Source organism: Odontesthes bonariensis, chromosome 15 (genome assembly GCF_027942865.1).
Source record: "Odontesthes bonariensis isolate fOdoBon6 chromosome 15, fOdoBon6.hap1, whole genome shotgun sequence".
Lineage (NCBI taxonomy): Eukaryota > Metazoa > Chordata > Actinopteri > Atheriniformes > Atherinopsidae > Odontesthes > Odontesthes bonariensis.
In genome coordinates, this window is record NC_134520.1 from 19,491,324 (window position 1) to 19,517,646 (window position 26,323).

The window sequence follows — 26,323 nt, forward strand, 5'->3', positions numbered from 1 at the left end:
GACCTCAGCCAGTCTGAAGCTTTGACTTACAGCTCACCTCACAGAGGTTTGGTTATATTTACTTATCTTTTTGCATGGTTTGCGGCCCATTGGGTGTCTGCACTTGGCAAAAATCCCATTAAAACATGTCAAACAGATTAGGGGCCCTGCAGAGCCCGAACATCTGTCCTTTATGAGAAAATAAGTAATTATAACTTCCACAGTTATGATTATATAATATAATAATAATAATATGTATGAATTATAACTTTCACACGGCTGTAAGAATATGGGACATCTCTATCATATCAATTCAGAGAGCTCAGTTTCTGGAGGAGATCTTATTTAATACTGAGCTGAAACCAACAGACAGCACTGATGTCTGAGTTGTTTCATCCCAAACGTTCATATCGGTGTGGTCGTGCAAAGAAGCATTTCAACATTTGCAAAGACGTACCACGAAAAGCCAGAAATCAGTCGTGTTTCATGTTTGATGAAACCTCTTCACCTTCAATGAAGCACAGAATTATTGTGTAGAATGCTGTTGGAAAGAGTAGCTGTGTTTGGTCATTCAGTAATTCCCAGGATAGCTCATTGGAGACTGTTTAAGGTTCCCATAATGCCACACGTGAGATTAGTCAGTCTCATTGAAGTCAGACTTGATAATTATGTTGACTCGACCTCTGGATCATCTTTCCTTCATTCTCGTGATTTAGCAAACAATGCGGTCCGTGTCTTTAATCCACTGATGTCACCTAAGCTGTTTTTTGTTGTTGTTTTTTTGCCCCACACCTGTCCCCGTTGTCAGACACGCCTTTATGTGCACAGGGACCATCAGCGGTTTTATGTTTCTCATTTTGTACGCGTGTTTGTGTGTGCGTGCACATTGTCCTCAAGCTACCTTGAGATGAGGGTTTAGAGAGGGAAAAAAAAAAAAAAAGCTTGCTCAGAACTTGCCAAAATGCATGCTCAGCAGAAAGAGTTAAATGTGTTTCTCATTCTGGGAGCTGTTTAAGTTTTTTTTTTTTCCCCTTCAAAATACAATGCTCACATACATAACCCACAGTACAGGCTGGCTGTGGCACACACACACACACACAGTGTACAAACATGATTTTCCATAACTCTTTTTTCCAAACTGAATCGGACCACAGATACAGATAATTACAGTGGAGAGTTGGGAAGCCACCCTTTGAACTTAAATGCTGAGTTTGAAGTTTTTTAGAGATGATGTTTGCTTCAAGAACAAGCCCTCAGTCATGTCTCTGCAAATAATATCTTCCTTCTTCTTTCTCCTCAAGGTGGCTCCTCTGTCTGGCAGTCTGAACGGGGAGCTCCTCTCATCCTCTGTTCTCACCAGCTCCACCAGTGTCTCCGACTCGCCTCTGCCACAGAAGCCCTTAGTGCGTGCCAGCCTGTCTGTTGCACCGGCCGACTATCCCGAGCGCCCCGAGGTGACGCTGCGACGGGAAGCAGGCTCGTCCACTCTACTGCTGCCGCTGAAGACGGAAGTGCCGCTCCATCTCTTCAGCACCACCAACCAGCAGCACAAACTGGTCGGCGTGCAGCAGCAGATCCCCACCAAACTGGCCGCCATCAACAGTGGCAAAGGGAAAGGGGGCAAAGGAGGCAAAGCCTCACATCGCACTGACAGCACTGGTAAGGACACTATCCTGTGCAGTCCTGGCCAGGTACTGACACCCCTGAGTTGTTGGCATTGAATACAACCCCAGTTCAAAAAGTCGGGCTGTCGTTTAAAATGTAAATGAAAAACAATATTATATATATGCTGATAACAAGTGGGATGGTCCCTCTGCTCTGCGGTGTCCCATGATTTCCAAAAAGAATCCCACTCTATGCCTCAGTCTCTTTTAAATGAGCTTTGGCCCAGAGAACGGGATCATGCTCACATATCGCTTCTTCTTACATTGTAGAGCTTTTCACCTGCATTTGTGAATGGCTCGACGAACTTCGTTCACAGACGATGATTTCTGGAAGTGCCCCTGAGCTCATGCAGTGATTTCCATGACAGAATCATGTGGTACCTCTTACTTTTCCAGCCTTCTGTTGCTACAGCATCAAATTATCTGCCATCTACTTCAAGATGAGCTGTATTCCATGAAATACCTCGCCTTCAACATTTAATTTGTTTTCTATGTTCTATAGTCAATTAAATTTTGGTTCACGAGATTTGTAAATTATTGCCTTTTTTTTTTTTTTTTGAAATTGGCGTTGTAAAATCTCGCATTTTTTGAGCAACAACAAAAAGTTCGAAACGACAGAAAATGTAGCCCTGACGGGTATTTGCTCCTTTCGCTAATATTGGATTGCAGGACCTATGGCGTGGCAGCAGTGCTGCTGTCAGCGCTGTCAGCCTGGGGGAAACGCTGATGTATATCAGGGCTGCAAACAAGTTTTGAGTTGCTTTTTGAACTCGGACCAAATATGCGAAACAGAATGATTGATATGAGATTCCTTGATGCTTGTCTGTACTTGTTTTGGGGAACTCTTAACAAGTATTTTGTGTTTTTCCAGCAGTTGCGTGAGTTGTTCATTGTTTTACAAGTACGGCTTTTTATAGATTCTTGGCGCTTTGCTTTTATTCTTGCAGGTGATGTTAATCAGTGCAGTAAACTCGTTAAAAGGGGATTTATTTGTTTGTTTTTTTGTCAAATGCTCCTGGTCTGCCCCAAGCTTGACCAGATCAACCTTATTAAAATTACATTAGCTGTCTAAATTGGGTAAAGCCACTGTTTATCTAATATTGGCCTTCGAGAGGTTAGATTGCTCCAGTTTAGGTGAAATGTAATTTTGAAATTGAATGACTTGACTCAGTTTTTTTCTCTCGTTTTCTTTGCCTCCTTTCCAACTTCCCTCTCCTCTCAGCCTCGGTGGACATGAAGCAGATGCTTCCCCTGAAATTGTCCGCCAGAGAGGACAACGCCCTCAAAGCCAAGCGCTCCATCAGCCCCCACCAGCAGCTCCCCCTGTCGGCCCCCCCTCAGCCCCATTCCCTGCATCACCACGCAGGTATCTCTGCACACACACACACCGCGTCATCTGCTCGATCTGGACAAACTTCGAAAGCAATCTCCTCTCGTCTCTGATTGCCTGCTGCATTTTTAATCTCGGTTCTCACAGACGCAAACATGAGTTCTTCACCTGGGCAAACCTGACCCCGCCCGATCACATTCCTCTCCTGAGCTTGGCTTCGTGCTGGCCTCGCCCTCCGTAAACACCTATCAATTTCGAATGCTCCCCTTTGATTAATAGCCGGCTGTGCAGCTGACACTGACATTTTAATCCTGCTTTCTCACAATAACAACCAACAAAAAAGAAACAGAGGCAGGATTTCATATGATTGATTGAAGATTGGATGAATTAGCCCGGCGGTGCTTAACAGGGACTACTGACTAATCTGCTGTTTATACCATTTCTGGAGTAATCCTTTGTTCTCTAATGGCCTTTCTTTTTTTTCTTGTGCCTGACAGATCAGCTGAGTCCTCCAGAGAACACTGGACTAGACCCCCAGCCCGCCTCCTCCATCACCTCCTCCCACCCTCCCAATGTGCAGAAGCCCCCCATGCCTCCCGCGCAGTCCCATCCTCAAACTTCCATTCAGCCTCCCCTCTCACAGGGCGGCGGGTGTCTCCACCTCCAGCCGCACGCGCAGCCGCAGAGCCTCGCTCCAAACTCACAAGCCCACGTTCATGGGCTCAGCCACAGCGTCCCACCAGCCTACACGATCACCACAGAAGACCTGAATAAGGAGGATGTCATATTTTTTTAGCGCTGATTCCAAAATAAGAGACATTTATGTGGCAGTTACTGGTCCCCAGATGTCCACAAGGCTCGTTTAAAGGAGGGACTTTGGTGTGACAATGTGGCGTTGTTATTGATGATTAGTACAGTAAAGGCAGTCTAAATTTCCCAACATTTTATTCCAGAATGTTTATCTTTTAACGCCGCTTCTCCACCTCTGCTTCTTATCCGCCAATATTTAATTTAATTTGTAGGTTGTTGTTTTTTAAAAATCTGAACTTAATTTGAGCACAAGTACGGAGGAAAGAAGCTGTAGGAAAATAAAGGTGTCCTGCAGCGCGTGTGTTTTTTTTAAAAAACAAGAAGGAAACAAAACATTTTGAATGAAGTTTTATCAATCCAAAGACATAAAGCCACGAGAGCTGAAGGGGTTGAAGAGAAACTGTCGGTTGTTTTTCCTGTGAGGAGCGCAGTCGGGCGATGGAGCCGTGGCCTTTACCGCACGTTTCCATTGGATGTGGGACAACGTGAAATAATTCAGCACGAGTGATCCAACTCTGCGTGAAGTTCCAACTACACCGTGTAAATACTCCATTCCCGACTAATGAATGAACATTTCTGTGAAGAATGCATGCAGTCTGATTTGTGCAGCTGGTAAAATTGTGAAGCGCCATTTGGTTTGGTTTTCGGTACTCGTCTTAGTCGTGCTTATTTCAGGACGCTCGAATTGAGGATCACGCCTTTAGCGTCGGCACCGGTTGTGAAAGCTGTCTGTTGATAATTATGCTTCATTTCAAATTAAGGGAGTTTGGCTTTTTTTCTTTCCCCGTTTTGCTACTTATGAGGAGTGAGACAAACTCAAAGAATCCTCTCCTGTCTGCCTCTTTCACCTTGATAGCTTTTTAAAAGTTGCCTCATGATAAAGATCGCTTTCATAGAATATATCAAATAGCTTTCGGGTAACGGGAGTTCCGGCTGAACTCGGCAGAACGTGGCTAAATTTAGCACCTCGCAAACATGATGAAGGTCATTATTGAGTTTGTCTCACCCGAGGTGCATTTTCCTGAAGTGTCCCCTTGATCTATTATTTTTTTCATTGTAACTGTGGGCGTACCGTACATTTAATAGCATTTCACTCTGCGTGCCGCTTTAAGTGCAAAGCTTACTATAAACTGCTTCAGTTGACAACACGATGATAGTCGTGCATTGACAAATGCAGTCCCAACACTTTGTAAGAGGAAAATGTTGGGACACAAATGTAGAAGGAGATCAACACCAGCTGCATGAGATGAATGAGAAGTAACGGCAGTCATGAAACCACTTGTATCATGCATCATCCTCCCTCACTCCCCCCCCCTCCACCCGGCTCTTTCAGTATCTATATGTAATAAACTCAGATGCCAGACAGAACACAGAACTGAAGCAGTTTTCAGTTTGTCCCACAGCTCAACCCACCGCTGTCCTACTTTTTTTTGAAAGCCAATGAAAAGTTAATGTGAGTGACAAGTTTTTTTAGAAGCTCGTCTCACTGGACCTCACTTTACTCATCTGACACTTTGCAAAGTTGTCGGGTTCCTTCTTTTTTTTTTTTTTTTTTTTTGCTGGCTGGTCTGCATCTCAGATCAATATGAAGAAGCCAGCTTTGTGTTTATTGATCGCTGCGTCCTACTGCGACAGGAGCAGCGGTCCTCCGGCAAGAACGACCGTCGTCTGTCTGTCTTTCCTCAAAGAAACAAATGTGGAGATGTTCATCTGGGTTGTTTTTTGTTTGTTTTTTTTCTCTGCATGCAGAGACATCCCATGAAATCATGAAGTAGCTTGGCACATTAAGATGTTTTGTGTCTTCAGAGGGAAAACGACAACAGCTGAAATGACAAGCTGGATTTAAAGCAGGTTTTGTGTATATTATGTATATTACTGTACATACTGTGTGGTCTCGTGGGCATAAGGTACCCTTTTCCTCCACAGTCTTGTTTAAAAACAGAGATTTGACTTGAATCCAGACGTAAAAGTCGAGCAGAAGTCTGTAGATATCTGTGTACACTTTGAAATATACACACACTGTTGTGTATGTACCCTCTTTGGAGACCCCTGGCCGTTTACGAATCCATAATCATATGTTGCTGTCATATGGAAGAACGGAAAATTGAAGGTGGTTGTTTTTTTGTTTTGTTTTTTTGGTTGTTTTTTTTCAACTCCTGATCTGTGTTGGTGTCGTTGCATTGAGATGCATTGCCCGTTGGCTCTGACGCGGTTTCATGAGCGGTGTTTTCACCGAGATTATGTAGCAGTTTAAAAACAAAAACAAAGCAGTCTGCTTGTTTCAGTGGGTTTCAACCAAAGAAACAATCTGCTGATTCAGTTCCTCTCTGTGCTCTTGCATGAAGGATTAATGACACCCTGCTGGTTCTGTGGTCATCAAAGTGTTTTTACTTAAGGAAGTGTCCATAACAAGTGTGTTTACAGGCATATTGTAGTCGTACCCGGTTTCGGATCTGTTTTTTGGATTTATCTCTTTAAAGAATCGCTTTAGAATGTAGTATTCTGGCTTACAATATTTAGTGCGCATCTAAAGCGTGTTTGAATTATTGATTATCAGGCTCTTACATTGCTGTAGAAGATTTATGTTTATGGACTCTTAATGTTCATGATGACACACTCGTAAGTTGAATCCTTTTCCAGACTTTGGCGAAACATTCCAAGCTCAAGGCCCACTTACGAGCTTTTCTTTTCCTCCTGCACTTCCAACTTTGACCTCATAGTCCTTATTTGCTAACTTAAGCCAAAACCAAGCCTTGAAACGGTCCCCATAATTTCAGCGATGCCCCAAATGCTGTTAAAGGGATAGTTCGCCTCTTTTGACATGAAGCTGTATGACATCCCATATTAGCAATATCGTTTATGAACAGCTGTCGGCAGACTGCGTGCTGCCGACAGCCGTGCCTGTTACGGTGTTTACTGCTCGGAAGTAGGGGACTGCTCGGTCTGCACTTTGGTCTGCACAGTTTACACAGCCTGTAGTGATACGAAGGGAGAGAAAATAGCGCCAAGCGATTGTGAGGTCTGACTTTTTCCTGTAGGACGATTTTGTGATGCAAATGTATTACCCTTTTGAACGCATATTGTTTTGAGAAGCAAAGCGCTTTATTTTTGTGGCCCCAGCAAACTAGCCGGACTACCTTTGTCAACGCCAAAACGAGGCTGGAACTCGGCTCACAGCACGCAGTGGGGGGTAAGAAAATGTTCATATATGATATTGCTAATATGGGATGTCATACAGCTTCATGTCAAAAGAGGCGAACTATCCCTTTAACACTCGTTCGCTAACATATCTATTTCAATGACAGCCAAGGAAACTCCACGAAGACCATCTCCAGTGGTTGAAAGCTGAGCCTTGAGTCGGGATTGCTTTGGCAAACTTAAATGTTCAGGTTCAAGAGTAATTTCATGGCTACACTTTCCTGCTTTTGAATCCGGAGGAGAGGGGCTGCGCGACAGAAAGAAACTGTGCAAGAGCACTTTAGTTCTGCTCCAGACTTTTACTGAACCTCGGCAGGAGAGGCGGAGGCTGCCAGAGGATGCCACTGTTCTGATCAAAAGAAGTCTTAAATGTTGCTGTGCTGTTCCCAAACGCTTAACGCAATGTGCTCTGTTTGTGCAATGCAGGAGCAAGTCGGTCACATCGCTTTGTGCGCATGCACGTGTGTGTAATCGTGTAACTGTGTGCGAACAACAAGAAATGACGCGGAAACACGCCGAACTGAGGTGTTCCCAGTTTTTCTCCCACACATCTGCACACCTGTTGGACCTGTAACCTGTAAATAATCATGAACATATTTTATTTCCTCGGCCAATTTTACACTAGTCACTTTGGATAGTAGCATACTTGAAGGGGAAAATGAATTTTAATAATGTCTATTATTATTATTATTATTTTATTGTCCGTAAACTTTTATTTACTAAGACATGTCTGTAGCACACAGCAAAGCTGATTTTTGTACTATTTTGTCTTATCCACTGCGCCACATTAGAGACCTGTGAGCACAAACTGCTGCCTTAGAGATATTTAGTAATAAAAAGTCTTGAAATGACTTTGTTCGTCTGAATTTCTTCCAATATGAGTTCTGTAATTGTGTTTTTATGCTCAATTTTTAGATTTTTGTTGTTAAGCCCAAAGTCGAGCGTGCATCAAATGATGCATACTTTGTGTGACATGTAATTCTGCCTCCTTATTGAGGTTGTTATTCCCTGCTCATCAAAATAATCCTGACCACCCAATTAGATGGCTGACTAGCCATTGCTCAGTGTCTAGGAGGTGCAATAACAGTGTTATTGACCCCATGTTTAGACGAGCTAATAACAGCCTGCTCCCAGACAAAGCTCTATTTTCAGGCCCTGTGGTTGTGGCTGTTCAATCCCTCTGTAGACCTCACTAACAGCAGGGCTGCCGGTTCCTGCCTTATTGTCATTCTGGCAGGGGAGACGCTACAGTAGTGGCCGGTTTTTATTGTCTGCTGTCATTAGTGGCTTTCCTCTGTCTCCTCTCAACAATTATTTCTCCAGGCTGCTTCCCCTTGTCTGCCATTTCAACGCTCCCTGTCGCTTCCTCTCACGTCCAGTGTCTCCGATCTACCTCAGTGCGGCGGCTTCGCAGCTCGGAGGCGTTTTATGTAATGCAGTTTGCAGGAAGTCCGGAGTCTTGGCTGCTCTTGTTCTGTGTCAGAGGCTGCACTCACCACAAAGTTGAACAAATAGCCTGACTCTCCGCGGAGCCCGATGTGCAGACAAACTTCCGAATAAAACTCGGAGGCATTTCTTGGTTTGATGGACTCTGTGTCAGCAGTTGTTTTCTACTTGTTTTTGCTCTTATTAGGATTAGGATTTCATGCCTGCAGTTTTCTCAAAACGAAGTGTCACTTTTCTAGTCGCTGCAAGCCAATAATGTTTTTGTTCTCTAGTTTTAGAGGTTTTACGCGAAAATGTACACGTTCTCATGTGATCCGACTGGCTCACATGATCTCAGTTGACACTAAATTCAACGAGCAGCTAAAGCTGGTAAATTGGTCACAAAGCTAAAGCACTTTGACCCATATAGTTCCGACTAAAAGTGTCGGAGGACAAAAAAAATGTTGAAAATAGTTTTATGAAAATCCATAAAAACGCACCGTTACGATAGTAACGGGGGATGAGTAGATCACAAAAGTCAGTAGGATGCATTGTTTGGGCTCCATGAGTCTGCACCAAATTGCACTGATGAAATTACTGTCCAGATGTTTCAGTCTGGAACCTACATGACCGGTGGATCATTGTCTCACATGGTCAAAGCGAAACTTGGAGAAACATCAGAAGTCAGTTTCATCTTTCCAGCCCATTAGGTCATTGTGTCTTTAGCAACTTTAAGATTGTTGTTTTTGCAAGTGATGCTATGAAGGAATGTGTTACTGGCTGCTTATCTGAGTGGAGTTTCATTCTTCCTGCCTAACACAAATCCTCTATCTATCCTCTTTTCAAACACCCAAGGTGATAACAGGAAGATAGCCAGCAGTAAAACATGTCTCTGCTTCAAACTCGGCTTACATAACCCCCTTGGTAGTCTGGAAATTTTTTTTTGCTAGTGCATGATAAGACATTTTGAGTATTTCAGGCTGCCAGTGGCGGTTCTCAGTGATAGATGAGGAGCAGAACAGTGAAATCTTTGTATACTTCCTACAAAGTGTATGTTGCTGCAGATATTTCTCATGGGTTGTAAAAGTGTGATATACAAACTTGCTGTCACAGTTTTTGGTCGGATGAATGAGACTCATTGTTCCTCCAACCTGTTCAACTGATCTGTTGTTGTACATCAACAAAGGAAGTCCCTGTGTGGGGGCCCGTGGTGAGAAGGCCTCCACAGAGAAAGATTAAGCCAGGTAGAAATCAGATTAGATGGAGGGCCATTGTTCTTTCACAAGAGACGCCTCAGGTGAATATAAAAGATGGATTATAAAGGAAGTGTGCTTAGTGCTGACTCGCCCTTTGTACTCACAGGATTTGCACTTTGCAGTCAGGTGTAGCCTGATGACTGTCCTGTTGAGCCAGTTTTACTCCCATATGCCCGAGTGCTGATTACACTGTATCAGGAAGTGATGAATGGCAAACATTGATAAAGATCAGCCAGTTCCAGAGAACAGTAAACATTAGATTCTCAAGTTCTAGCGTCCGTTTGACTTTTACTGAGGTACATCTGCCTGCTGACAATTTCTATGAAACTAGCTAAAGCACTTGTACTGTTTTCCTCATCTAACTCGTGAAAAAAATAGATAAATATCTATTTTTTTAGCGTGACAAATGCTTTCCCTTAAAAATCTAAATTTTTCTTTTCAGCATGTGTCTTTTAGAATCATAATCTTGCACAATCATACACATTCACAAACGAGGACAAAATGCAAATAGAAGAAAGAAAAAGTACACGTCCAGACAATTTTGCTTTTGGAGGATGAGGGTCTGGTAAACTAGCGGGGGAATCTGCCTTGTGGCTGTTCAATCCCTCTCCAGACCTCACTGTTTTGAATGTTCTCATTAATCAAGTAATCGTGAGTGTTTTTTTTTTTTTTATACGAGTCTAAACAATACATTCTTTTGAAAGGAAAATGATACTTTGACCATTCTTTCCAGTTACAAAAGCAAAAATCTTTGGCAAACTGTTTCTCTGTGAAAGTCGACGTTTCAGGTAAAAGATGATTTACAAGCGTCACAGGAGAGTTTTGCTAACAACGTAGCCATATTTCACCCTGGCTGACAATGAAGCAAAACTGTATTTTTGCAGAGATTTTCTCCTGACTTTTATATTTTAATCAATATTATGGTGATTAAAGCTCATTAATAAGCAGAAGTTTAAGCTAAACCCAATAATGAGCATTGTCGCTCACAGTATATCTCACGTTTTTGATGAATGGTAAAGTTCACTGGTGCCACATTTGAATTGAATAAATCACTTGAAATCTATTCTATAGATTTCATTCCAGATTGTACTCCCTTTTATATTCTATGGACTGTGTCGAAGAATTTACGAGACGTTTAGCTTAAGAGGACATGAAATGACATTAAATTTAATCTTTTGTGCTGTCTGAAGCCTGTTTTCTAGACTTAACTGCTTCTGTAGTTACTGCCTGCTGCTTCACTCATTATCCCGACTTAGCATAAACACTGGAAGCAGTGGGACACTGCCTGCCTGCATCTGTCAAGGGAAAAAAAAACAACAACTACCTTTTACTTGATGAAATTTCTTGGATTAGCTTTTTGCTTTCTGGTGAAATGTCTTTAGTCAGATCCAGGTTATTTCAAGCTGTCACTATAGTTTATTGCATGGTAATGTGAGTAGCCTCCATCTTTTCACCAGTCTTAAGAGAATTAACACAACTATTTCCCAGAAATTCCTTTGATAAACTCTAAAGCGAAATGCCTAATATTACGTAAATCATTTGCTCTGAGCCGCTGAGACATGGACACTGAAAACTAAGTCCATTGAAAGCATTTTGTGGTGTCAGGCACCGTGACATAAAACCGATCCTGGAAGTCCTGTGGGCAGCGGATGGTAATCTGGAAGATTTTTAGGCCAATGTCAACATCTTGGACACTTGTCATGTTCATCAAACCTTCCCTAACAATTGTGTATCAAGGAGCGTTAATCTGTCAAAAGAAGTCAGTGTGATGAGGTAATATTACCTCCATGAGTACAATGTTCACATAGGTTTGTGCTGAAGTGATATCTACAGAAATACATGAACCCAATGCGTTTTCCGGGGGAACATTGCCCAGAGCGTCACTGTCTCTGCCAACTTCTCATCTTCCTGCAGTCCATCCTGCTGCAATCTTTTCTCTTGCGAGCTCAGGCACGAGGCCACCACCATGATGTAAAAGAAAACATGATGATCAGATCAGACCACCTTCTCGCTTTGCTCCGTGATCCAGCTCAGGTACCTATTGTGGGTTCTTTTGGCCGTGAAAATGGGTCACCGTGGACACACTGACTGATTTGCAGCTATGAAGTCACATACTCAGCTGCTGCTGAGATTTCACTGTGTTCCTTCCTATCATAGCAGCACTAAGGTTTTCACTCGTGTGCGCTCTCATGCGGTATTAGACCACACACTTCAGTAAAGTGAGCCATAGACGTCCACGACTGCTGCCAGTTCACCAGTTGTTCTTGGACCATTTTTGGTAAGTTAGACCTGCCATATTGGAGAAACTCTGAGCCACCTCTGTAGACATCTTTTTTCCCCCCTCCATCACTATGTTACAGGCTTCACCTGCATGTCAGCGGTTTTTATGTAGTGGTTGATCATAGTACCGGTATATAAACCCAGGTCAGTTTTCCAACAGCTAAATCACTAATAATGGGCCTGTCTACATTTTACAAGGTGATACAATCCCGCTGTCAACGGCTGCAAGCATTTTCCATCTGTTTCAGGATCCAGTATTGTTCGAGTTTGTGCAGTGTGGGAGGTCTTTGTGGCATTTTCAAAGAAGTAGAACTTCCCTCATGCACACTCAAATGCACACTGTAACACATTTTTTGTTGCTAAAGTCAAATGCCAGTCGAGCCAAGGCAAATAGCCTCTTGGCAGCTTGCATGGAAAAGTCTCTTTATGTTGGAAGATTTAGGTAATTTAAGTTGCTAAGTCGAGCCCTCCTTGGAAAGACCCAGGAGCTTTGTGTAAAAGTTTCTTGCCATCATCAAAGTTGTTTTTTCAACTCAGGGGGAATATATGCACTGGGACTAAGATGTAGAAAAACTGTCGCATGTACACAAGAGTAAAAGGGAATATGAGACCTGAGGGGAGCCCTAAAATGAGGCTACTGAAAGAAAATGGATCTAAAGTGAGTATATGAGAACTAGGAGCAGCGCTTAAAACAGATGCACTTCTGTCGATGGTGCACTTAAACCTCCGTGCATTATCTTTAATAGCTCTCTGTGAGGATTTGTTGTCCCTTTCGAAGAATATAGCCTGAAGTGGTGCACTTTACCCCGGTATGACCCTCTCGACATCATCAGAAGCAGTTTCTTTCTCTGCTTGAATATTCTTTTTTTGTCTTCTGTGTTGTATCTTTGATATTTTCTTTGAGTTCATTGCAGCTAGGAAACCGCCTCCTTGTTAGTGATAGTTTTTTATATTATGAGCTCCTAGAGAGGGGAATTCAGAGGGGTTGCCAAACCAGAGAGACTGAAATGAAGCTTTTAATGGACTAACAGGGATGAGAATAACTGTACAAAGCTTCCTCGGCACATCCTTCTTTCATCTCGGAAGAGTGGAGCTCAGCAGTGCTCGTATTGCAAGTGTAGCTATGCTCTACAGGGGGGGATCTAAACACAGCCTCTCTGATTTAAGAGCTGGAACGAAGCAGTCGCCAGCCTCCAACCAGAGCTGGCAGAGTTGGATGGCTGTCTGGCTGCTGATGAAGGGGGAAAGGGGGAGGAGTGGATGAGTGGAGACAGGAAGACGCTGCCAAAAGACCAAAAGGCCACTAACTGCTGCAAACACCAGAATAAGAAAGGGCTGAGTAGATTTGTGCTCTTACACTGAATGTGAAAATCTGTGTTATATAAACACTCAAAGGTTCTGCAGTGAGCACCCATCAAAAATGTTCCTCTAAAACAAAAACAACAAACCAACACAAGTGCAAAAAGAAGAGCAAATATCAATTAAAGTAAAAAAAAGAAAAAAGTTTACTCACATGCTCACGTTTGCATTTTTTGTGTTTTTTATTTCTAAAATAAAGTGTCCAAAAAGTTAACAAATAAATAAAAAGTTTTATTAGCGAAACATATTTCACTAGTTTCAACAGAAGAGCTTACATACAGAAAAATATCCACATTAATATTATATTTGCATTTAGCATTGATGAATTGATTTTTTTTTATAGTTTGACCTAATTTTGTTGCACAGTTTTTCATGCATGTGCATGGTCTGCAAAGAGTAAATTCTCAGCCAAACGAAGTTATTCTCTTCCACACAGAACACTCTGAACGCTACTGAACTGTGTCAGATTTTTTTGTTAATACCTGCCTCGGAGCTGGTTTGGCACACCTTACTGAACATTAAATCATCCCCAAAATAAACCTGTCGATGAGAACTTCAGGGGCTTTTCAACTGTACTTACTTAGCTTAACTTTTTCATTCACGGTGCCCATATTTCTGTACAGTCAGTTCGAGTTAGAAAATGCCATCTGTGTTTGTGTCAGATTAACAGATACTGCTAGCTTCTTGCACAGTATACGCAAAGTGTAACCTGCTGTTGGCACACAAAAGCCTTTGAGGGGGAAGCTTCCAAAAGCAAACATCTGAAATCATTATTGGATATGACCTTAGCAACAAGTGATACATTTAATCAGGTTTGAGTGATTTTTTTTGGATTAGGTCTAGGACTTTGAATCGTGAAAACTGAGTTTGAAAGCTCTGGCTCAATTCATTGTCTCACTACCTTATGTTGTGTATTTTGACTCCCTTTCACTTCCATTTTTCCTCGATCTCTTAGGTTTAGGCCGGGTTCCATCGGCCTCAGGAGTCAGAGCTCTGAGTCAGGAGTGACATCACACCCGAGGTGACTGTGCTCCAGTTGCAAGTAGGAGAAACGGTATTGTTTGCTAATTGTTGTACTCACTGACAGGGCTTGCTATTACTGGTACAAGTTGACACTAACATATTAGACGGCAATTTGCACATCGTTAGCCTGACAGCATAACTGCCTAAGTCATATTTGAACGTTTTTGGAAAACAAGAAATCCCAATCTGCCCAAGTCAAAGAGATGACTAAGGCAGATAGTGATTATGGACTCTAAAATGTGTTCTGATAGGCTGAGGACATAGGCAATAAGGCAGGGTGATGCAGCAATGGTAGGAGGATAAAGTTAGGCGGATATTACAATTTGGCCAAAAAATGCCTTAGGCAATTTTGCTATTAGGCTAACAACATGCAAACACCAAGGCAATACGTTCACTGATAGAGGGATTCAAGGTACTATGTATGCGGCTGATTTATTGTAACATACTGATAGAGATGATAAGTTTATTAATGCTGCTGCATGGGGGCAGCCATGTTATATTTTGAGGCTGGAGCTGGTGAGGGTCCTCCCACTTTCTGAGCCAGAAAATCATCTTCCAGTTGATTCTTCTCACCACGAACTTACAACAACTTCCAAGTTCAAACAGAACTAACCACTAGGTACCAAAACAATAGTTTGAATACTCTTTTTTGCTCAGGGAGGTTCCTGACTGAAACAACCCACAATTGTGGAAAACCATAATAGGACCTGGTCAAGTCCTCAAAAAAAGAAAGAAAAAGGGGGGGCCTTACAGCTTCTATTATCACCTCACTTAGCAAAAGAAGCACAGCACCGTACTTTCTGAAACTGTGAAGGAGATGCAGACACCCCCCTCACCAAGCAGGTGCTCAATTCGAACACACATATTTCAAAACTTGCATTAATTCGATTTATTTATTTAGTATGTTTTTACTTTGTTTCTAATTACTCCCTGAGGTAATTCTGCAGATTAACACTGTTATCGAGGCACGCCCATGAATGCTGCTGACAAGGGCCTGGTGTGCAGTTTGGCTGGCACAAACCAAATGGCCTCAGGAGAAGGGGAAATTGGGGAAGGATTGGGATTTGTTTTGCTTTGTTGGTATTTTTTGTTGTTTTGATGGTTTGATTAAATGGTGTAACGTAAAGGAACAGTCAATTGGGGATGGCGCATAAAATAATTTTTGTACAGAAGTGTTTTTGTAACCGCCGTGATTATAAGCACACCCCTTATTTGTACTGAATGGGTCTTAGTCTTTATATAGTGGGTAATTTGTCTTGAGAGGGAGGCTGGTTGTGGGTTGTGGGGAACTCCTTGATGTTGTAAATGTAATGTGAAACATAACAAGTTAGCAAAAGACAGAGGTCTGCCAACATTTGGGATTCTGTGCCGCTTATTTTTGTCGTACATCTCAGTGGATGCTGACGTCCTCAGTTCAGTAAGGCATTCAAAGCAGTATTCAGTCATTTTCATACAGTCGCACCAGCTGGGATTAATGTTGATGAATAATGAGGATAAGAGGGTGAAAGTCAGCAATCAGAAACAATTCTGTAGCAGCCCTATTTCTAGAAAGGTTTGGAATCACAAATGAAATTATTTTTATTTATTAATTTTTTTTGTCATTAAAGTTTTTATTTAATTATTCAGACACACCGAAACAAAACATTCCAACTAGAAAACAAACACTGACACCAACATCAACAGACAGTATATCCAGCTTATAGCCCTGTACACAAAGACCTCCTACACATAGACTCTTCTTTTTTTTTTTTTTTTTTTACATTTTACATTTTGCATTGATCAGCACCATATCTACAAATTTTCATTTTCCATACCTACAAAAAAAATACGTTCCCAGGCCCTCCTAACATGTTCCTCTTCATTGTTAACTCTAGCCAACATGCGTTCATATGATGCAACTTCTGACATCATTTCCATCCACTTTTTAACATCTGGTGCGACTGTACTCTTCCATACTCTGAGGATTGTTCGGGCAGCAGTGACCATTCCAACTTTTAAAATCCCTCTTTCATATTTAGATATATTTAGGATTTCTGTTTGGTCCCCTAACAAACACAGTTTTGGTGATACAGGTACTGGGGAGGTTGCCGAGGTGGTTAAAAAACTCCTCGGTGGCAGGGCCCCGGGGGTGGATGAGGTCCGTCCTGAGTTCCTCAAGGCTCTGGATGTTGTGGGGCTGTCTTGGTTGACACGCCTCTGCAGCATCGCGTGGACATCGGGGGCAGTGCCTCTGGACTGGCAGATCGGGGTGGTGGTCCCCCTCTTTAAAAGGGACCCTCGGCAGGATCCTGGAGGGTGCATGGGAGTTCGCCCAACCGGTCTGCATGTGTTTTGTGGACTTGGAGAAGGCGTTCGACCGTGTCCCTCGGGGACTCTTGTGGGGGGTGCTCCGGGAGTATGGAGTGCCGGGCTGTGTTCGAAACCGCCTACTACATACTACATACTTGAAAACGGCATACTCATCGATCAGACAGTGTGCAGAGCATTTACACACAGTGCACTTCACTCCTGCCCGAGCCGAAATCAGCCAGCCTGAAAAGCTGATTTCGCTTAAGCTATAAACTCTGTAAATATATAACTTTAGCAACATTTGAAACATTTTCAGGCGAGAAAGTAGTCATTTAGACCCCCAAGGTGTTGAAAATCTGACAAAATACCGGCTATTTATAATTTTGTTCCCACAAATTCGGCGCTGCTAAAGCTAGCCGCAGTGAGCAACGCACTTCCGGTTATGCCGTTTTGACTGCTCTCATCCAGTTAACGAAATTTGACCGTTCAAATGGCGACGGGCAACGTCACGTTACGTTGCATCTTGGGTAGTTTGAGTGTGACAAATAACCTCATGATGAATTCTCAACATTTCGGCGAATCTAGTATGCATCTAGTGTACATGCGGGAACTTAAAAAAGTATGACTAGTAGGAATAGTAGGAGAAGTAGGCGGTTTCGAACACAGCCCCGGACTCCTTGATATGGGCTGTTCGGTCTCTGTATGACCGGTGTCAGAGTTTGGTCCGCATTGCCGGCAGTAAGTCGGACATGTTTCCTGTGAGGGTTGGACTCCGTCAGGGCTGCCCTTTTTCACCGATTTTGTTCATAATTTTTATGGACAGAATTTCTAGGCGCAGCCAGGGCGTTGAGGGGGTCCGTTTTGGCGACCTCAGAATCGGGTCTCTGCTTTTTGCGGACGATGCGGTTCTGTTGGCGTCGTCGGGCCGTGAACTTCAGCTCTCACTGGAGCGGTTCGCAGCCGAGTGTGAAGCGGCTGGGATGAGAATCAGCACCTCCAAATCTGAGACCATGGTCTTCGGCCGGAAAAGGGTGGAATGCCCTCTCCGGGTCGGGAATGAGATCCTTCCCCAAGTGGAGGAGTTCAAGTATCTCGGGGTTTTGTTCACGAGTGAGGGACGAATGGAGCTGGAGATTGACAGACAGATCGGTGCGGCGTCTGCAGTGATGCGGGCTCTGCACCGGCCCGTCGTGGTGAAGAAGGAGCTGAGCCAGAAGGCGAAGCTCTGGATTTACCGGTCAATCTATGTTCCTACCCTCACCTATGGTCACGAGCTGTGGGTAGTGACTGAAAGAACGAGATCGTGAATACAAGCGGCCGAAATGAGTTTCCTCCGCAGGGTGTCTGGGCTCTCCCTTAGAGATGGGGTGAGAAGCTCGGTCATCCGGGAGGGGCTCGGAGTAGAACCGCTGCTCCTCCGCATCGAGAGGAGTCAGATGAGGTGGCTCGGGCATCTGGTTAGGATGCCTTCTGGACGCCTCCCCGGTGAGGTGTTCCAGGCCCGTCCCACTGGGAGGAGGCCCCGGGGAAGACCAAGGACACGTTGGAGAGACTATGTTTCTCGGCTGGCCTGGGAACGCCTCGGAGTCCCCCCAGAAGAGCTGGAGGAAGTGGCCGGGGACAGGGACGTCTGGGCTTCTCTTCTCAAGCTGCTGCCCCCGCGACCCGATCCCCGGACAAGCGGCAGATAATGGATGGATGGATGGATGGAGGTACTGCCACACCCAGCCATTTACTCACATGGTTCAATACTTTCTCCCAAAACGGGTACACTAGTTTACATCCCCAAATCACATGTAAAAAAGTCCCTATCTCACTCTGACATTTCCAACATAAATTATTTCCTATTAAGCCCATTCGATGTAGCTTTGAAGGAGTAAAATAAAATCTATGAATTATCTTGTACTGAATAAATTTCCCCTTCGCCTCTCTCATGTGTTTCCCTGTATTTGATAAGATATTTAACCAGTCCTCCTCACTTAAATCACACCCTAGGTCTTTCTGCCAAACAATCCTCAGATTTTTACATGTATCTTTTCGTAAACCATTAAATGTTTTGTAGAATATGGCTGCTCTGTGTGCTATACTGGGTAGGTCCAAAACTTCCATCAGTGTATTCTTATTATGACTAAATTTACCCTTTGTGATACAGTCTCTTATTTGCAAATACTTCCAAAAATTACCTTTATATTCCAGATTATATTTTTGCATCATATCAGAAAACGACATTAATACTCCACCCACACACAGGTCGCTCAGTTTGCGTATCCCTCTTACAAGCCATTGATTCCAATTAATGGGTTTCTTCCCAATACGGATGGCTGTATTATGCATAAGGTTGTCTCAAGTGGGAAATACTATACATCTTGTGTATTTCTCTCCAAACTGCTTTAGAATAAGACAACACTGGTTTTGAAAAATAATTACGTCCAGGAATTGTTACACCGTGTGAACAAACATCCAGAGGTTCAAACGGACTAGTTAGTTCCCTTTCAATTTTGATCCAACTCAGCTCTTGATCTATCCCCTTCCAATGTTTTATCAATCTAGACGTTTCAAATGCTAAATTATTTTCAATGTCCTCACTGACCAATTTCATTTCATCTAGAAAATTTTTAAAAAATCTGACTTTGATGCAGCAACACACTGAAAAACAGTTGCTGGCATCAATGTGATTATTATTATTGTTTTCCACCAACACTGTCTGAAGTCGACCTTACAGGCAGACACACAAAGTGCTTATTCATGGCGAAGCTCTATTCATACTCATGTTGGATTTTTCATCACCTCTCGACTTAACTTATAAAACAGAGCATAATGCTGTTTGGTGATATCACTCCTGAGCAAGCACGTACACGCACACTGCATACTCTGTGTTTAGAGTATGCAGTGTGCGTGTACGTGCTTGCTCAGGAGTGATATCACCAAACACACATTCTGCACGTTTTTTATTTGATCTCTTTCCTTTTTTAACCTGTGGATCTTATTTCAGTCCATTAACATGTCAAAGATTCTTGGCTGTGTTGAGGTGCATTAAGTAGGATAATAAGATAATGTGACATTAGTTCCTATGAGAACCCTGTCATCTAGTGTAACTTGCACCAGAACCTGTTCCGCCACAAAAGGAAGACTGTGCTATTGTTCACATTCACAAAATCTCTTCCTGCCTTTTTCTCTTCTTCTCAGTGTATGTCTTTTATTCTCCATCCTCCGTCTTTTAAGTATCCTTCCCTTGACCCTCAGCCAATCGGAGCACAGCTGAGGGGCCATCGCCTACTTTGAAAGTAACAACAAACTCCCTTTCAGTTCAGTTACAACCCTAAGAAATATACCTGGCAACAACCAGCTTTTTACGACAGTCCTGTCATAAATCATTCAGCGTTTTGCTCTCTCTTGCAGCTACCAACCCGCTCTGAACCTCCGCTCCATGAGTTGACACTCATTTTTGTGTATCACAAAACTGAGCGAGTGAGACTCTTAGGGGAATATGAGAAATCTGAGATGAGATGCTGGTCACAATGTGGCCACATGGCACTATCTCCCCTTGTTCAACTGAAGCTACTTGTTTGCCTGTCTTTGTATGCGTGCGCGCACAAGAGGGAGTGTGTGTTAATACAGCGTGTGTCTGCTTCATTAGTTTTGTATAAGCCTCCGCACTCTCCTCTGAATGAGGAGGGAGGATGACACACGTCAGCCGCAGACAGAGACAGATGCTGCTGACACGTCCGAGTATCTCTCTATTGTATTATTCATCCTCAGTGTCACATCTCATCGGCAGTGGTCAACTGAACACAGATCAACAGAAGGGGTCGCCTCAAACACACACACACACACACGCGAGCATGTGGCTTATTTTCATAATTCTGTTTGGTTCGCCTTTCTGTAAAGTGTGTGCATGTGTCAGAGGGTGGGTTTACATCTGCCACACTCCAGCTTCAAGGGCCTCTCATCAGGATATGGAGGATGCTTTTGAAGTTTTTCTCTGTGACAGAAAAGAGGCTTTTGATTGGAGAAGCTGAGAGGTTTTTGTAGCTTTGTACATGTGTGTTTTCATGGGTGTGTGTGGGTGGGTGTATGCGTTAGAGAGAAAGAGCACGTGTGTGTCACCTCAGGCAACGTATCAAACCCCTCCATGCCATCCCAACCTCCACCAACCCCCTCCTTGAGCCTTGCTTCAACCCAACTGGGAGTTAGTCTCTGTTTTATTAATGAGAGTCAGAGGAAGCAGCAATTATATATATATATATATATAAAAATCCCTGTTCATGCAAAGAACAAAGAGCTTCAGAGTGTCTTTGTGACTAGAGGAAGGGAAATGCGTCTTTTTGTGTCACATGAATCCAAGTATGCCAAGCTTGCCTGGAATGTCTGCTGGCTCGACTCCACTCAGCCCACAGTCTTTGCTCATCAGTTATGGTCAATGGTCGAAGCCTTTGTGTGCTTTTCCTGTGAATGAAACCATCCTCGTGTTGACTCTGTGACGTGATTGGATTTCACAATGGCTGCTTGACCAAACAAAGCACATATTTCAGATGATCCTCCTACCTTTGTTTGCAAGGAGAGAAGAAATATTTCAAAAATGCTGTTTTTCAGAGAACTACACATTCATTAAAAAGAGGGCAGGAGAACACAGATTCCTCCCTTAAGTGAAACACAAACACATCAACATAAAACTCTTATAATACAAATGCTTTATAAGAGATAGTCAGAAATGTTAGAGGCAAATGTTGTTAAAAGATGAAAAGTAAAAAGACTTGGTCTGTAGAAAAATTCATACCCCCTTAGTTGGAAGCTGCCACTCCTTTGCTTCAAAAATTAAGCAAGTAAGGTATCTATCAAGGAATTCCTCCCAGATGCGTTGTCGATTGCTCATTGGGAACGCCTAATTGACCCAATGGAAGAGCTGGAGGAGGTAGCCTGAAAGAGGAAGGAGTGCACAGCTCTGCTTAGACCGCTGCTGTCTCAGGCCACATTTGATAAAAACGTACCAAACGGAGAGATGAATAGTTTGTTGAGGTTGTCCAAGTCCACAGACACCATGAAATAACGAAGAGGCAGCAATGAATAAACAAATATGACTCACGTTTTCTCAACTTTTCTCCAGTCATTGCTATTTTGTGTGATGTTGAATAATTAACCGGAGATATTTAAATGAAAGCATCTCAGAAGAACAGAGAGGAAATGCCACTGTGGTGCACCTTCTGGAGATGTAAAAAGTACTTCATCGCTGCAATGTAACAAAATGCTATAAAATGACCCATGATCAGGTCCATCAACCGGATAAGAAAATCAGCTTCTCTTGTTATCATTAAGGCAACTTGCATTTTGATTCTTAGCAGTAAAGTAGCTGGATATTTGTTTGCCTGTTTCAGGGCAAAGGCAATAAATGGACATGTTATGAGTTTTCAGTGGTTTTTACAGGTCGGACCCAGTGATGAGCAGAGGCAAGCAGGTAAAAGGTAACAGGTTTATTTAAAAGGGTAAACAAAAAAACGTTGAAGTCCAAAAGGAGACTCAGGAAGCAAAAGTCACAATCGGTCCAGTGTGTAAAACAAAGGCTGACTTTTCCTGGAGCAAGGTTTTTTATGCAGGGACAGCAGCAGAGGCAGCGGTGGCCCCAAGTGGCTGTGACTGGGATCCAACACGATAGTAAACGCCATGAATATCAGGCCTTCACGTTCGGACAACTAATGATCTGGCAACGAGAGAGCAGAAGACTGGAGCTTAAGTGCTCAGTGAGCCAAATAAAGTATCCCACAAACACTTTATTTAACACTTTACTTTACAAAAAGGCCTTCTCTGCACGGATGAATTGCAAACTTGTGGCTCAAGATATACTTGATTTGCCAGGATCACCTGAATCCTGATATGGGAAACGTTTGGGAGGGTTTATTTTGTTCATAGGTTGAGCCACTGGCATATTTATTTGTCCTATGCCCTCATATTTGGGTCTTTCTGGTTTCCTTAAAAAAAAAAAATGGAGATTGATTTTTCAGTTATTTTGTTTGGTCTCAAGAGTGGAGATGTTTTATATTCTGTGGGAGAGAATATGAGGAATCATTGTTTAATTTGAATTGCATTTGCAGTTATGGTTTTACCGTGAATTTTGTTATTTCCACTGGAATGTTTAAACAAAATGAGCCTTTAAAACCAAAACCTCACCTCTCCTCTCCAATTTACTGGGTAATTATTCCATTGTATAAACGGCTATTTCAGCGGCTCAATCTTGGCAAGTCTGAAAGCGTTCTCCTTTCACAGTGCTCACATTTCTCTCCTCCTCTCTGTCAAACCCAGAGGTCCTTGCTTCAAACACACTCCGAAATAGTGGTGGTGAAATTAATCTGGTGCGGAGAAAGAAAGAGTGTTAGTCAAAGGAACTAGTCTGCAGGAACAGACTGCGTCTGCAACCCACTGTGACTGCGTGTCTGTATCAAGCTGTTATGTATGTTATATGATCTCTAATGTAAAAGTGTTAAACAGGGGTACGAGTTATCTCATCACTTCTTTTTTTTATGTACAATGTGAACATCTCTCAGCTGAAAGAGCCCAGCGTCTCTTCCTTTTCATTCAGACACTCATTTTCAGGCATTTTCCAAACTATAATATCCCATTCCTATTATGCCACTTTTGATTTATTTCACTTTTGCATGTGATAAGGATCCTGCTTCGTTCCAACTTCATTCCTCTGTATATGATAGACAATGCGAGTGCACCTACTGCTTATATCTCAACATACTCATAATCCTACAAGATAAAAGGAAATGCCAGAACATATCACAGTAACACCTATGACAGGAAATCACATTCCAGACACATAACACAATGTCTGTGACTCAGTCTGCTGTGCGTACATTCAATACACAAGCATCAGGTCTCTCTCTGCTCTCGGTACAGACTGACCTGTCAGCTCCCAAGAGACCCCCCCCTCCACACACACACACACACACACACACACACACACACACACACACACACATATCTCCTGCTCAGACTGCAGAAACGAAACAACCCCTGCTTTCGCTCCAGTGGTTAGACTGTCTGGCTGGATGTCTCGCACTCTGTTTACTCCTCATGTGCTTAGCCAGTCAGCTCTGAAACCTTAGAGCTGCTGCCAACCAGGATGCCCACAGTCGGAGGGAGGGGGGTAGGGGAGGTGAGGGGGCACAAAGATGTGGAGACACATTTCAATCCCGCAGCAGCACCAAAACAGAGAAGCGGGACACCATTGTTTAGTAATTATTCATTCTTACAGGGCTTGCGGTGTTCTTCTTGGTGTTCGAGCCAACAGAGGACAATGAAAAGAACATCATTCGAAAAGTGAGACGGAAAAAGATGCAGAATATTCAAGAAGAAGATTGACATTTGCCTACAGAGCTTTGCAGCGGGGGAGTCTTACATAAGAGTGAGAGTGAAGGTTCCTCTCAGATGGACTGCAATTTTTATGATGAGGCGCCTGCTGGTATTTTCAGTACACACACACACACACACACACACACACACACACACACACACACACACACAGATCCACAGGCACTTAAACTTCACATTTGAATTCTGTTCTGTCAATCTATTTCACCAGAAGAATCCATCCATCCATCCATTTTCTATACCCGCTGAATCCATTGGGCGGGTTGCGGGGGGGCTGGAGCCAATCCCAGCGGTCATCGGGCGAGAGGTGGGGTACACCCTGGACAGGTCGCCAGTCCATCACAGGGTCATACAGAGACAAACGAGACTGTTTTACAATTTTCAGAGTGCTATGCAGCTCCGGAGGAGCCTATGGTTGACTGATGGGAGCCAGTTTGAGGAGTCAATGTTTTGAAAACTTCCTGATGGGCAACGTAAAAGCAAAACGGAAATGAAGGTCAAAGAGCTTGATTAAACTTACTGATCCCTATCAGAAGTTTTGCATGGTGCTCCATCTCCATTATCATTTTTCCCTGTTTAGAATAGTACAAAATCAAAACTGAGAGATCAATTCAACTTATACTCGCGGGAATGCATCTTTTTCTGCCACTGCATCTGTATCTGTATTTACATGAGAAGATTTCTCTTGATAGTGTTTGCGTTTGATCAGATCTGAATAGGCCAGAAGGTCCGTATTGATCCGTTCCTGCACAGCGGGGTTTCGTGAGCCAGTCTTCAGGGCCAGCCTCCGGGCCCTCTGGAGGAGGTGAGAGAAGGTTAATCCCTGCCTCAGCGAAGCATCTTTGTCCCTGTCCAGAGCAGGCAGAGGGCTCAGCTGGGGGTCTCAGGCCAGCAGACACACGCCGATATTTGGGTGAAGAGGGTAGCGGCGTCCGTGTTTGTGCCACCTCACTGCCTCCTTTCTTATAGGTTCCCATGAAGCCATAGAACTAACCCCCTCTTCACACAAACACACAAGAACATGAAGCACATACATCAGTGTGCACATACAAACCACGCACACTTACACAGAAACCTTGAACAGCCTCTAATCCAGGATCCAGATTGTTATGGCAGTTTGGCCACCCCGCCCTTTTTTTTTCCTTATTGTTTTTGTTTTGGCTGCCTCTGACGCTCTTTTGTCTCTGGCCAACTTCAGATGTCTATTTATTTGCTGTGGTTTAATTGTGTTGTGGGCAACTTCTGTTTGAAATTGACCGTTTTGCACATTTTTTCATTATAATAGGAGCCATTGAACGACCAGCTCGTCCTGCTGTCCAGTGCCAGGTCTTCTTTTCAGAGAGGAGCGTTTCATCTTTTTATGCTCGTCTGCATTGTGTTTAAAAAATCCATAAATTAACCTTGTGCTGAATCTTTGTACCCGTACTGGCACAAATGTGTCCACATGCTTGACTGGACAGAGCCTGTTAGTGGCATGATGTCATGGCCGCAGAGGGAGATTTTTTTTTAGCCGCCTTTTGTTGACATCCAATTAACAGCGCACTTTGAGGTTTTCGGCTGTCTTTGAAGAGGTTTAACAAAGCTTTCGCATTGTGCCACTTGTTTCAGGGCAACCCCGAAAGAATTTATGTAATTTGTTAGACAAATAATTTCATTTGAGGGGAAGTCAGTTGGTGCACTCGGGACCCAAAGTCTTTTGAAAGGCAATATTTTAACTCTGCTTTAGCAAATGTGTAGTTTTTTATAGCATTGCATCTCATATTTGCATATTTTTTTTTATATGATACTGCAGTGATCATGATCTCAGAGGAAATGTTTATTTGGTATTGAAATGATTTAAACTGCAACTTGCAAACAAATTATCAAACACTCAGTAGGCTTCATCCCCGGTGTCTTAAAGTGTCTTAAATTTCCCTTGACCTCTCCCCTTCTCTGTCTGACACACAAACATCCCCTGATATAATCTTCATTCATCTGTCTTCCTCAAACATCCTCGTCATAACTCATTTGGTCTCCATTAAAGTGAGATTAAAGGAGTGATGAAAAGGAAGTGGAAGCTAGACCGCCGGGGAGATGAAACAAATGATGGTTCACAGGAGAGTTTGAGTAATTCCGCAGATGTTGAACTTCCATTATAACCAACAGTGTGTCCACCAGACCCTGATCAGCAGGAGTCAGTGTGTCACTGAACAGTCAGATTCAAGTCAAAGTGAGGAATCTGATTTCTGCCAGGTGATTTGGAGATATATATATATATATAAAAAAAAAATCCTCTAATTCCGACCTTATACCAAACTGTTATAAAAGCAATTTCACTGACTTAGACGAAATTCAAATTTTGA

At 43.0% G+C, this 26,323-nt stretch overlaps 1 protein-coding gene across 2 annotated transcripts in view; it reads left to right on the top strand.

The window, feature by feature from the left end:
* The window catches only part of arhgef18b (rho/rac guanine nucleotide exchange factor (GEF) 18b), a 38,501-nt gene extending 30,669 nt beyond the window's left edge, over positions 1-7,832 (top strand). For both annotated transcript variants that reach the window (XM_075485386.1, XM_075485387.1), the window contains 3 exons: positions 1,281-1,638; positions 2,866-3,009; positions 3,471-7,832. In XM_075485386.1, the coding sequence (XP_075341501.1) occupies positions 1,281-1,638; positions 2,866-3,009; positions 3,471-3,769 (801 nt within the window). In that variant the 3' untranslated portion in view covers positions 3,770-7,832. The remainder of the gene's footprint in view (positions 1-1,280; positions 1,639-2,865; positions 3,010-3,470) is intronic.
* Positions 7,833-26,323: the final 18,491 nt, after the last annotated feature.